Genomic DNA, 13,512 nt, shown 5'->3' with positions numbered 1-13,512 from the left:
AATATTGTATTTAATAGAAAAATAATTTGCTCAGCTGTAAGAAACATCAATTTGCAACTTGAAGCCTTGTATATTAGCCAGAGAAGCTAATGTGTAAACATTAGCAGCTCCAGGAACGTGTGGGGTTTGGCCAATGCAATTCCAGGGAGAGAGCAGCCAGATATTAAGACGGAGGATTTGCATAATAAGTCACTTATGCCTGATAACCTCAGTGTTTGGAACACGCAGGACTAGAGAACAATATCCATCTGCCAGCAACTGCAGAAGACAAATCTCCTTTTTTATCCTTTTTTTTTTTTTTTTTTTTTTTTAATTCTTGACTGGTAAAGACTCTTTATGGCTTTTACCTGCAGGTCCCCAAGGAGTTGTCAAACTTCCCACAGTGAGTACTCAGTCCCAGCAGCCTCCAAGGAACCCCAGGGATGGGGAGAATTAGCAAATCTGGATTCATTACAGGCATTTTGAAGCAAATACGACCGGGAAAATACAACTCCAAAGGCTTTGCAATGCCACAGGGATGGCTTGTGCTTGGGCAAGGACCAAGTGTGCCATACATCACTGCATGGTGAAAATGCGTTCAAAAGCAAAGGGGGAATAACTAATCTTGCCAGAATCATTCCTTGGGGCAAACGCAGCTGCCAACTGCAGCTCCACAGAGATCAGCACTCCTGGGGCCGGGGTGCTGCATCACCCTGCTGCAGGCAGCACCAGCAACCTCTCCCTGGCGTGCACCTCCCTGGCTGCTCTGGGGATGCTGGGGGACACAGCCCAGGAGGCTTCACCTCCGTGTCCAGAGGGGATGTGAGGATTTAACATCCCATCCAAAGGCTGCTGGTGCCCAGCACCTGGATCCGGCGAGTGGTGTTCCCAAGGAAGGATCAGCATCACCCTGTCACTCGAACCCTGCTCAAGAGAGGTCCTGCAGCACAAAAACACCCTCAAGCTGAACAGCCAGGAGGCCACTAACCCACTGCACAAGTGCTTTAATAATGAACCATCACTTAATTAACATCATCAGTGCTGCCTGGTGGACTCCATGGGAAAAAAAACAAGGCAGGAAACCTTTGGAAACCTCCATCCTGCCATTATCGATCACACCCGGTGCAATTACAGCTCACGGGCTGCAGAGCTGTGCGACACCTCAGGGAAAAAAATGGGAACAAGTTAAAATAAACCAGAAAAGGCAGGGGAAATAATGCTCATTTCTCCCCCTCGCTCCTTTATCACTATCAGGTCCCCCAGGTGTCTGCTGAGGACCATCCACTCCTCATGCCAGGAGCTCAGAGAGACCAGGCCCACGAGCCCCAAGGGGCACACACTGCTTTCAGTGTGGACACAGAGATGCTCCCATGGCAGGAAAAGCAGCTGCCCTGGGACACATCAGTACCATGCCAAAGCCCTGGGGGACTCCAACATCAGCTGCAGAAATCATGAGAAAGAGCAAGTTTCCCAAACCAAGCCCATTCTGCAGGGGATAAGAAGGGGGCACCCCTCAGCCCCCCTCCCACAGCAGGTCCCGCATCTCTGCGGTGATGGATGCAGGAGCTCCCGGGATGGAGCCTGTGCCAGTGCTAGGAGGGCCTTGGAGGCAGCTCCAAGGATCACTGATGGCATTGCAGGGCAGAGAACAGAGCCGGGGAGCCCTTGGCCCCAGCAGGGACAGGGCCACAGCATCCCAGCCAGCCCTAGGAGAGATACAGGTGGGGACAAGAGGAATAAGGCTCAGTGCCATGCAAAATCCAGGCCACCATCCTCCTCCTCCTTCCCTGTTCAGAGCCAGGAGCAGCAGGGTGGGCTGGCTGACACCGTGTGACATGGGCACAGCCATCAGCAGCGCCAGGACTCGGCTGAACCTCTGCTGTGGCACACAGGTTAAGGGCAGGAGCCCTCGTGCGAGCAGTCACAAGGAGCCGTGTGCCCAGCAGGTCTGTCACAGCTCTGGGGACACACTGGACCACACCAGGCACCCTTCAGGCCGTGAATTTGGCTCAGCCATCCCCGTCAGTGCCGGCTTGGGCATCCACCTATGCTGACCTGGAGAGCCCTCAACTCATTCCAGGAAAAACTCTGGGATTGTACTAAGTGTGCAGGAATAACTGAAGAGTCCCTGCAGTGTCAGAAGTGCACACAACACCCTGCAACCCCATGGGAGAACCATGAAACCCCAATACCCAGCACTTCCACCTCCTGCCCCAGACAGAGCCCACCTCCCATCCCCAACCAGCCACCATCCCATGGGAAGGAAGGCAGGACACAGCCTCTCAGACAGAGAAATGTCATTCAGAGCCAGCAGGTCCCCCGACAGGAGCCTGGGTGAGAGACTAAATATAAAGTTCAGCTGATATAAAGAAAAATAACCCAATGAGGAGATGCAGTGCTTTAGCTTAATATTGTTATAATCCAGAGAAAGCAGGCTGGTTGCTGGCTGCAGAAAATCAATGGGATATTATCACTCAGCAGACAGATGAAAAGACAGTAAAAATAAGAAGAAATAATAACAGAAGTAAGAGAGTCCTTGGGAAGAGCCCCAGAAGGGCAGTGGCTGAACCTGCACCACAGCAAGAGCTCAGAGGCTGCCCTGGCAGTGAGAGGCTTCCAAAGTCCCTCCCAAGCTGCTCCTTCCCCAAAAATACCCTGGAAAGCTCCAGCACCCACCTCCACAGGGGGAAGAGGCAGATGCCCCATTGACACCATAACCACAGAACCAGATGTCCCAGTGAGAACTTTGAGGTGCCAGGAGTGCCCAGGATCACCCACCTGTGCTAATTCAACAAACCACATTGAAGCACCAGGTAATTAAGGAAAGAGCATTTATTATATAATTACCCAGGGTGTCAGCATACCTCTGCTAACAGGCAGGATGTGCTGGCAGGGAATGAGGACCTGGCACCCAAGGGAGTGTGGGGCTGCCAGCAGCAGGGAAGGACTTTGGAGAAGACACATCCTTGCATGGATCTGCCTGGACTGCCTGACCAGCCCTGAAAATTGCTGCTTTCCCATCACAGCTGTTGGAGGAACCAAAGATTCCAGGGTCACACAGCACAGGACAGAGAGGGGCTGCACCCTGAGGAGCCCTACAGAGCACCCCAAAACCACAGAAGCTCCATAGACACCTCCAAATCCATCCAAGCCAAGGAATGCAGTTTGCTGTAGCCCATCCCTCTCCCTGCTCTCGCCTCCCTAAGCAAGCGGCCACAATGTTCCATCCCCTCAAGAGAAAAGCCATTCCCACACCTCCTGTCAGGACACAGCAGCAAGACCCCTCGGGCAGCACCCCAAAGTCAAGCCTCACGCTCTGGGGGAGCAGCTGGGCCATGGTGAGTGATTCATCTCCTCTTCTAGACTGGTGACGTCCTGCTCTGGGGAGCCTGCCCCAGCTGGTGTGCCCCGCAGCTGAGGGGCCGGAGCCACTCGTGCTCCTTGGCTTGGCCAGCTGGGCTAATCAGGCTGAAGGCCTCCAGCACAAAGCAGCACACAGCTCCAACGCCCAGGGCTCACCAGGGCTGGTATCCTGAGCAGGGCCGTGGGGACAGTGGCCTCGTTAAGACTCATCAGGTCACTGATGTCCCCGTCCCTCATCCTCACAGCATCTCCTGCCTCTCCATCCCAGCCACAATCCTGATTAACTTAACGATGTCAGGAAAGGTTGGACCCACACGGGGAGTCCAGGGAGCCAAAGCAGTTATTGGTCAATTTAGGGCTCCCCAGCACCAGGACAGCCCTGGAATCAGCAGAGATGGACCCTCTGGCAGTCCAGGATGGCTGCAGGGAGCTGGGGGGGCTGTGCCAGCACAGCCACCCTGTCATGGGTGATTTGACAGTATTTTTCAAGCCCAATTTAAAAAAAAAAGGCATAAAAAAATTGTATACGACAAAAATACTCAGGAAGTTGCTCCAGCTGCAGCATACTCCCACTCCCCAGCTGCAGTGCAATGCTCTGCTCCACTGCATCCCTGTCAGGGACAGGGGCTCTCCCAGCCCCAGCCAGGGCCCACCCTGGGTGGGCAGTGGGGTCCCCAGGTAACAGGGGAGGCACATCCCTGCCCTGCCTACAGCAACAGGGCTGCCCAGAGTCCCCCACCACCCCTGCTGCAGGACACTGGGGTCAGCCAGCGCCAAAAGGGGGCCAAGCACCCTCCCTTGCCCCCCTCCTGTTCCACAACATCGTCAGCACTTTGGGAGGCAGGAAGGTCAGGAAATAAATTTACGGCCAAAGCCAGTCAAGAGGCTTCTTCCAGCTGTGAATCTGCCATACGGAGTCAAGGTGACTCACGGAGACCCCACTGGGCCCCAAACTGCAGGAGCATTGCATTCCTGGCATTCCCACTGCAGCCCAGGCTCCTGTGGGAGCCAGCAGCACCCCCAGGAACAGCCCCTGCAGCCCTCAGCACCCCATGGCACAGGGGCAGTTCTGCTGTCTGCTCCTGCAGCCAGCACAGAACCAGCACCCCGATTTGGGGTCTGGCAGAGGCAGCCAGGGACAGGAAACAGGAACAGCCCCAGGCTGACTCGCCACAGTCCACGCTTGGATTCCCTCTCCAGGTGGGAGGAACTGGGGTGCAAAGCCTGGGCCCCTTAAACAGTAGTAAGCATGTTCCCCCAGCAGTGCCCAGGCAGGAGCTGCAGAGCTGGGCTGCGACACCCAGGCAGGACTTGGAACAGCACACAAGCAGCTGAGAATGAGCTGCAGCCAGCAACCATCCAGCAAGCAGGAACAACACTTCTGATCTTAAAAAAATAAAAGACATAAAATAACAGCTGCAAAGGGCAAGTGACATTTGAGCCCCCGGTGCTGGCAGCAGGGAGGGGCAAAGGGCTGCTCCACAGGCAAGGGCTCCTCTGCCTTTGCCTTGCAGCAGCTGGAAGAGCTGGACTTTGGCTTTTGATCCAGGCAGAGGGCGCAGAGCCTGCCGCTCCCAGGGTCAGGAAAGCAACAGACCAGGAACACCCAGGAAAGTGCCGGTGACAGCTGCCAGCTCCACAGGCACTCCCCAGAGCCGCCCTCCACCCGGCAAACAGGAGCAGATCCCCAGGAGCACTCCAGGCAGGCAGACACCCCCTCCCCACCACCACCCACCCACAGCACAAGGGGGAAAAGCAGCAGCAGCTCCTCCAAGCCACCTGCAGTGGAAAGGAAAAGCTCCATCTCCAGGACCTATTTATTTTGAGGCTGCCAACGAGGAAGCGATTAGCTTCAGGGGATTAACTGTTGGGAATCCTTCTTGTCCAGAGGGGAAAGTCTCAGTTTCACCAAGTACAAGGAGGGATCTCCAGGCTGGAATGAGAGAGCAGGATCAAAAGAATGCTGCAAAGCAAATCCCAAGCTGCCATGGGAGAGAAGAGGTTTGGGAATCTTGACATTTAATCACTCAGTAACCAAAGGTTTGCAGACATGTCTAATAAGACAATTATAGTGCATGTTAATAATAGATGATTAAAAAGCTTATTTATGGAGGTTTAAGCAGGCAGATGGTAGGGCCATGGTGATAAGGCTCTCTCTTTCCAGAGCCTGTGCTACCTCCCAGCTCCCAGAGATGCAGCAGGGATTCGCCTTCCTCTGCCTCCAGCTCCCTGTGCTTAACCCTCACATGATTGCCCAAAGCAAAGCAGCAAACCCCTGCAGAGGGACTGCAGCCAGGAGAAGATTCTTATGGGGCATTCTGGGGTGCTCAGAGCTCCCAGCTTCTCTGCAGAGCAAGGACTGTGTGATGAAGTGATGGAAAAGTTCATCTCAGGTGCAGTCAAGGGAAAAACCAACATCAACAGGCAGCAAGGAGTTGGTCACAGCCAGGACAGGGTTAAAGCCACCAACAAACACCTGCCTTGGTTTTCCAGGGGGTGTCCCTCCTCCCCCAGAGCCCTGATCCCAATAGACTTTATTCTGGGAAAGCTCCCAAGGAGGCTGGAATAGGGCTGGTTTGTCTTAGTTTGGATAACAAAGGGGAAAATGAGCATTTCGAGCCAGGAGGTGATTCACCAGCATCCCTGTTCCCGGGGCCAGGGCAGGTCCAGGCACCCAGAGGAAAAACAGAAAACAGGAGCTCTAGAACAAGAAGACGGTAAAAATGAAACAAATGCAACTGCAAGTCTCGATGGGGAAGGAAAAAACCCAGACATTGCCAGGCTGTACCATGGAGCTGCAGATCCAAAGCCAGAGGGACAGGTCCATCCAGGAGCATCAGCATCACCCTGAGCCTCCCTAAATTCTGCTTCTGCCTCATGGACGGTAAAAATCCACCACACTCCAGTGTCCCTCTGCACACACTGGAGAGCCGAGGGCTCAGGAGCCAGAAACCTCTGCCCTGGGCACACTCGGGCATGTCAACAGGATTTTCCGGAGCATCTCGACACAGAAGCCTCAAGGGTGTTTGCACTGTCTGGGTGCTCTGGGAAAGGGCATGGCATTCTCAGGGCATTAAAAACACACGTAGGAGCAAACAAGAGAAAGAGCTTCATCCCCGGCACGACAGAACAGGCAAGAGGAAAAAAAAAAAAAAAAAAAAAAAACCAAACAAAAAAACCCCACGAAGCCTGAAACAAGCTGACAAGGAAAATGTAAGGTTCTCGCACATTTTATGCACTTGGTGAAGGCGGGCTGGGGAGAACAAAAATGCCTTGGCATCGGAGAGCACACAGCCAGCCAAGCGGAGGGAAGCAAACACCGGGAAAAGCGCTGGAAGGGCAGCATCGGACACCTGAGCACTGACCCTGTCCCCCAGCAGCAGCCGGGGCCATCTCTGCTCCTGCACCCCCCGCGCATCCCCTGCCCGTGACCGTTAACGGGCGGGGGCTGCCCCGCCGCCGACCCCAATCCCCGCCCCGGGAGCGGCGTCTGCTCGGCGGCGGCTGCCATTGACCCGAGCGAGCCGGCCCCGCCGGGGTCACCCGTGCCACCTCCTGCCGGCCCCGCCGCGCCGGGTCAGCGTCACCCGTGCCACCTCCTGCCGGCCCCGCCGCGCCGGGTCAGCGTCACCCGTGCCACCGCCTGCCGGCGCTGTCGCGGGGGACAGGGACAGGGACGCTGGGGGCCCCGTCCCCCCGCCCGGCCCCAGCCGGCTGCCACCTCCCCCAGCAGCCTGAGAGCCTCCGGAGCCGCCACCAACGCCAGTCCAGCGCTCCCTGGCAGTCCCAACCTCCCAAGTGGAGGCTGCAAACCCAAATATTTTATTTGCTTAATTGCTGCAAACGAAGTCGGAGCCGAGCGCAAACAGCTTCCGCATAATTCCGGCAGGAGTGCCACGCAGCAGCGCGGCTGTGTCCCCATCGCGTGTCCCCGCCGCCGAAAACAGCCCCGGAGCGCGGGCTGGGACGCCTGGGCAGCTCACCGCTGAGCTCTTGGGTGCAGCACACAGAAGCAGAGGTGCACCTTACCATGGAATCGTTTGGGTTGGGAAACAGCACTGAGTCCAGCCATGCCCGCAGCACGTCCCCAGGTGCCACATCCACCTTTCCCGGCAGGGAAATACCGGAGCCTGCACAACCTCCTGCCCCCGGCGGCTCCTGGCCACGGGCTTCCAGCGGGGAAAGGCTCCTGCCGCAAAGTGCCCAAGGAGGAGCGATGGGGCTGCCAAAGGCTGGTGCCAAGCACAGGTCCCCATCCCAGCCTGCCGACACCACACGATCCCCTGCACCCCTCAGTCTGGGGGGTCAGCCAGTGCCTCCCAACCTCACCCAAGTCCCCTCCGTGACAAGCACAACGGGCCGGCAATGACAGCTCAGTCACTGCGAAACCTTCATGAACTACAAGAAGTTGGAGGGCTGCAGGAAGGAGCAAAGAACACCCTAAGGCCGTGGTGGGCTGTAACCAGGGCATCCTGCTTTCTCTCTGTGCCTCACTTCCCCCACCTGTAGAAGGGACCACCTACGCCCCTTCTTCACAAAGGCACAGCTAAAAAAACTCCATCTTCTGAAAATACCCACCGAGACGAGCAGTGTGTCCTCCCCAGAGGCCCAGAGCACGTGCAAATGGCTCCAATATATTTCTCCTAGCCCTTGCCCACTGTGCAGCCCCAGGGATGAGCTGGGCAACCTCCCCACAGCCGGCCAAGCCACACCAGCGGGATCAAACAGCAGATCCAGGTAAAAGCAGCCTGCAGTGGAGCAGGGGGGCTGGCAGTAGACCCCTCACCTCCAGCTGGATCCAGTCCTTTCAGCTCCACTGCGGAGCTGAGCCTGCTCTGCATCTGCCAGGGAAACGGAGAAAACGCACTCCTGATTTACTCCAGGAGCAGGCTCGATCCTGCCCTTCGCCGATGCCGCTCTGCAGGGAAGGGACCCCATCGAGGGAAAAGGGTTTGCTTGGGAGGGGACCCTCCCCACAAAGCCACCCCAGGCCCCGGTGCTTCCCCACCTCTGCCCCTCCAGCAGCTCAGCCCCGAGAGCCAGCACAGCACCACGCACCAGGGCTGGGCAGCAGCAAACCCCAAATCCCCCTCTGAAACCAGGGCGGGCAGAGGCCCCTTACTCCACCAGCCCCCATCAGCTCCATGCCTCAGTTTCCCCTTTGCCCCCTGCTCGGCCCCGAAGCTCAGAGCAGAAGCACACAGCCTCTCCCCCCAAAATACAAACCCGTTCCCTCCCCATCTCCCCCACCCTGCAGGAGCCGGGGGAGCCTGAACGGCTTCGCATCCCCCCACCCACCGTCCCTCCATCCCCCGTGCACGGGTCAGCCGCCGCTTGTTTTCTGCTGATGGGTGTCACTATTTATAATCTTTGGAGAAATGCCACTACCCAAAAAAACAAAATCAATGCACCACCACAGGGACTGTGTGCAGGTGAACAGCTTGGATTTAAAGGTAAAAAACCAAAGAACTAGGCAAAAATAGACTTTAATGTGTATTTAATGTGATCAGCATCACCCAGGAGCTGGGAGCAATAGCACCAGGGAACCCTTGGAGTGAGGCACCAACTCCCGTGGCTCCGTTTCCCCAAAAAAGCGCTGGCAGCCCCCGGTAGCACCTCGGGAGCCCCAAATTCCCATTCTCCGCAGCGTCCAACCCCATTGCCAGCCTCCCGAAGGGACTGGGAGCCAGCCACTCGTCGTGTCCCGCACGCCGCACCAGCTCTCCCCGAGCCCCTGCCCGGGGGTCCCGGGGGGCGCAGGGCTCAGCACGGGTAGATCGGGGGAGGAGCGGAACATTAAAAAGACGTAAATTAATCAAATTAATCGATCGATCGTATCTCCGTACAACTGCCCCAATACCCCCCCAGCAAAACGAGAGCCGGGAGGTTGCGATCGGAGCCGCCACCTGTTCCTACCGGAGGGTCCCCAGCTTCCCGCCGGAGCCGCCAGTGAAAGCACCGGGATCCCGCCGGGCACCGGCCGGGGGGCTCCTCTCGCCGCGCTCCCCCCGCCGCCACCGGGGGAAGTTTTCCCTGCCGGAGTGCGGCGGGAGGGGGGTGGTTTGGACGGCGGCCCCGGCACCGGCAGCGAGCGGGAACCGTGGGGCTGCTCTCGGCGGAGCATCCCGGGGCTGGGGGGCGCTGCCGAGACCCCCCGGCCGCCGCACTCCCGGCAGGGAAAACTTCCCCCGGTGGCGGCGGTGGGGGGGGGCGCAGGCGAGAGGAGCCCCCATACCGGTGCCCGGAGGGGACGGAGGCGGGATTCTGGTGGTTTCACGGAGGACAGGGGTCCCGAGGCGGTTCGGACACCCTCCGCTGGGAACAGGTGGCGGTGGGCCGGGCGGGACCGTCCGCGCACCGGGGTCGGTGGAGCCCCGGAACCGCACCGAGCGAGCAGGACCCCTCTCCCCGGCGCACACGCAGCGCTCCGTTCCTACCGGCGGGCGTCTCGGTGTCCAGCGCGTAGACCCGCAGGGCGAGGGCGAGCAGCAGCGCCCGGGCGCTCCGCATGGTGCGGCCGGTGCCGGGACCGAGGGGGGGCGGCGGGGCCGTGGCCGCCGCCGCCGCTGCGCGCCCGCGGTTCCGGCGCGGCGGGGGCGCAGCGGGGCCCCCGTGCCCGCCCCGCGCCTCAAATACCAGCGGCGGCGGCTCGCGCCCGCCGTGACGTCACCGCCGCCCGCGGGGGGGCGCGGGAGGGGGGGGGCGCCGGTACCGGGAACGGCAACGGCGGGCGGGGCGGCGGCGCCCCCTGGCGGACTCGAGCGGTGGCGCTGCGGGGGAAGTTTGGGAGCAGCGGCGGGAGCTACGGGGGCATGGGGGGGCTCTCTCGTACCGGGGGAGAGCAGAGCTGGGGAGGGGTCCCGGGAGCTGCGGGCTCCGGGCGGCGCTCGGTTAAGGGAGGAAGTTCTCTCGTATTGGGGGGTGCGGGGAGAGGGGCGGTCCCGGGAGTTAAGGGGAGGGGGGGGCGGTGCGTGGGTAAGGGGCGGGGGGGGCCTCCTGTACCGGGGGGTGGGAGGAGGGGAATATCCGGTACCGGGAGGGAGGGGGAGGCGGTCCCAGGAGAGGCGGGGAGTGGGGGTCCCGGGAATTACGGGCTGAGGGAGGTGCGCCCTTAAGGGAGGGGAGATCTCCGGTGCCGGGGGAGAGCGGCTGGGGCTGCCCGGGAGCGCCTCTGGCGTGAGGGGTGGGGCACGGGAGGACCCCGCAAGGGTGCGGCGAAAGCACGGGGGGCCGGCTGCAGGGAGGCCCCGTCGCGCGGAGCTGCTGCGGTGTCTCCCGTTGTAGCGGAGCGGGGAAAGAGAGGTTCCCTGCGGGCAGGGGCCTGCCAGGCTCTGGGGCTGGGGGGTCCCTGGTTTTCGGGGTGTGCAGGGATGCAGGGATAGTCCCCAGCTTGGGGGGCCTGCCTCCAGAAGGGTCCCCGCGACTCCCCAAATGCAGGGGTCTCCTCAGGGGTCCCAGTTGTAGGGTCCCCACCAAGCTGGGACTGGATCCTGCAGGGTTTGCAGTTGCGGGACAGGTGCTGGGAGGAGGCTGGGACAAGGGAGGTGATGGTGACACCCACTCTGGGATGGGTTCCCCCTGCCCTCGAGTGCCCCCATCACCCCTGGGCTGTGCCCGAGGCTGTGGGGCAGAGACAAGACCCTATGGACTGGACACTGGGGACAGAGCCTCCTGCCCCTTGCAGGGTGTCCTCGGACCCTGAAACCCCCCTGGTCCTCCACCACAGGCTGGATGTCCTTGGGGGACAGGGACAGGATGCTTGGCTCCGCAGGATGGTGACAGGGAAAGCCAGACAAGGCTGTGTGGGAGTGGCAGTGGCACCTGAGACCCCAGAGACACCCAGCACAGCCACCATCCCCCCAGTGAGGGGAGGTGCAGGATCTAACTCAGAGTGAGCAGAAAGGAGAAAAACCTGGAAGGATGGAAAAGGAGGAAAATCTCTGTCCATTTCCCAGCCGAATGCACAGGATCAGGCACAGAGCACTGGCAGCCCTGGTGTCCCTGCCGGCAGTGCCAGCGGAGATGAAAGGCCCCTTGTTTGTTGACATCCTCTCCAGCCCTATTTCTGGAGGAAAATGTTTTCCCAAAGGTTTGAGGTGAGGAGGAGGGGAACTTCGCATCAGCTTTCTGGTGTGATCCATGCTTAGGTCACCTAGCCCTGGCTGCAGCTCCACGGTGTGAAACTGCCTGGGCACAGGGAAACTTGGAAAGCAGAGGGAACAACGCTGGAAATGTTGGGACTTCTTACCCCAAATCACACAGGGAGAATCCCTGGCATTGGCATCATCCTGCGATGATTCAGCCTTGTCCTGAAGGACAGCACCCGGTTGCCAGCATTCAGCAGGGTGACAGAGGCAGGGGCATGGTGTCTGGGGGTTGCTGAGCCTGGCAAAGCCACTGGGGAGCTCCCAGCCCCAGAAGTAGGACAGCACTGCCTGCCATCTCCATCCAAGTTCAGCTCATCCCTAGGGATGCTGCTGTGCTGCTTCTCCATGTTGGGCTGGCTTCATTTTCTGGGGACACTGCACTGACACATGGCACTGCACAGCCCTGGGGACACTGCACAGCCCTGGGGACACTGCAGAGCCCCCGCCTGGCCCCCTCCTCTCTGGGACAGGGGTTCAGCACATCTCAGAGCTGCCAACCCCAAATACTCCTCCTGTCAGTGTCCCCTGGTGTCACCCCTGCCTGTGCCATAGGGGTACAAAACGTTCATCTTCCATTCCCAGCTGCCCCCAGCGGCACCCCCAGCAGGTTAGCCCCATGGTGACACTTCTTGCAGGATGCATCCGTCCCCATGGATCTGGGGACAAACCAGACCAGCACCGTGTGTCCCCCAACCAGGACAGCACATCTGGGGTGACGGCACGGGGGGATGGACACTCCTCTCCAAGTTGCCTCACGCTGAGCGTGGAGTGATCCTGACAAATCCTCTCCCCAGTGACACTAAAAGCCTGTTAAAATAATGCCCAATAAGGGAATTAAGCTGCTAAGATGTGTGGCAGTGAAGGCAGGAGAGGGCTGGCATGGCGCAGGCTGGCACGGTGCTGAGGGTGGCACTTTGCAGGATCCCCCTGGAGTTTTTTTGAGAAAAATCCCCCAAATCCTTCTGGGAAGAGGAGCTGAGTGATGCAGCAGCCGAGGGATGAGCTGGGGATAGTCTCTACCCAGACTGGGGAGGAATCTGGAGGGGTCTTCACCCAGCAGCTGAACTGAAAATGTTCGTGGAGGAAATGCGGCCAAGGGTAAGCAGAAGCATAATATTCCCCCCAGAACAGGATTCTGGGGGAATCAACCAGGAAACGTGGAGTTTTTAAGCTGCACAAGCCTGTTGGAGCACTGTGCTGTGCTTTCCTCCACCTTTTAAACCCCTGAATTGTACTTCCAAAGCAATCACTTCAAAAAACAATAAAAAGGGGGTTTGTTGCAGCCAGCGTATCACAACAAAACTGTTCCCCACTCCCTGTGGTCACCGTGCTGCTCTGACAGTCCCACCACCCATCCGTGCCACCTCCTCAGGGGAGCCCTGCGGTCCCTCAGTGCCACCCCCTTGCTTCCCCAGCGGGATCATCAGTGCACCAGGAGCTGTGGGAACTCAGCACATCACTCTGGATGTCCAGAGTTACCGAGACAACCCTTGGGGGAGCTCGGAAATCCTGGAATGTTGCCAGGAGTGCCTGGTGGATGGATTTTGACCCTGCACGGGATGTGCCACCTGTTGGAGGACAAAAGAGTCACTTGGGGATAAATGGTGTAAGAATTAAGTATTCACAGGGTGGAAATATAGATTTTGGGATTTTGGTACAGGGGGGTTATGGACACAAGATGGAGGAATCAGGGCATGTCTTGTCCTTCTCTCTTCTTCTTGTCATCCATTTTCTGTGGTGATGTTGGCACTTTGGGATTGGTTCTTGGTGAAGGTGCACTTGCTAATATGGCTGAAAGGTATTGGGAAATAAAGGTAAATATGATGTACGTAGTTTTTAGTATAAAAACAGACGACCGCCCAGTGGGAGGTCAGAGTGCCCTTGGCTGCCTTGCTGGTCAGACCTCTGTCAGGGTGAAAGAAAATTTTGTAGATAAGAAATAATAAACAATATCAAAGACTGAAAATGTGAAGAGTCCAGACTCGTCCTTTGGAGCACGGGCTGTCCCAAGGCCATCCTACGC

The 13,512-nt window shown here is 58.7% G+C and overlaps 1 protein-coding gene across 3 annotated transcripts in view; it reads right to left on the bottom strand.

Moving 5' to 3' along the window:
• The window catches only part of PTPRU (protein tyrosine phosphatase receptor type U), a 56,928-nt gene extending 47,062 nt beyond the window's left edge, over positions 1-9,866 (bottom strand). For 2 of the 3 annotated variants that reach the window (XM_058040080.1, XM_058040081.1), the window contains exon 1: positions 9,780-9,866. In XM_058040080.1, the coding sequence (XP_057896063.1) occupies positions 9,780-9,852 (73 nt within the window). In that variant the 5' untranslated portion in view covers positions 9,853-9,866. Of the gene's footprint in view, positions 1-9,258; positions 9,278-9,779 lie in introns of those variants that run through there. The other variant, XM_058040082.1, reaches the window with a different exon arrangement.
• Positions 9,867-13,512: the final 3,646 nt, after the last annotated feature.

The sequence above is a fragment of the Melospiza georgiana genome, chromosome 24 (genome assembly GCF_028018845.1).
Source record: "Melospiza georgiana isolate bMelGeo1 chromosome 24, bMelGeo1.pri, whole genome shotgun sequence".
Lineage (NCBI taxonomy): Eukaryota > Metazoa > Chordata > Aves > Passeriformes > Passerellidae > Melospiza > Melospiza georgiana.
The sequence above is the reverse complement of the archived record's forward strand: the minus strand, read 5'-3'. Positions and strand labels throughout refer to the sequence as shown.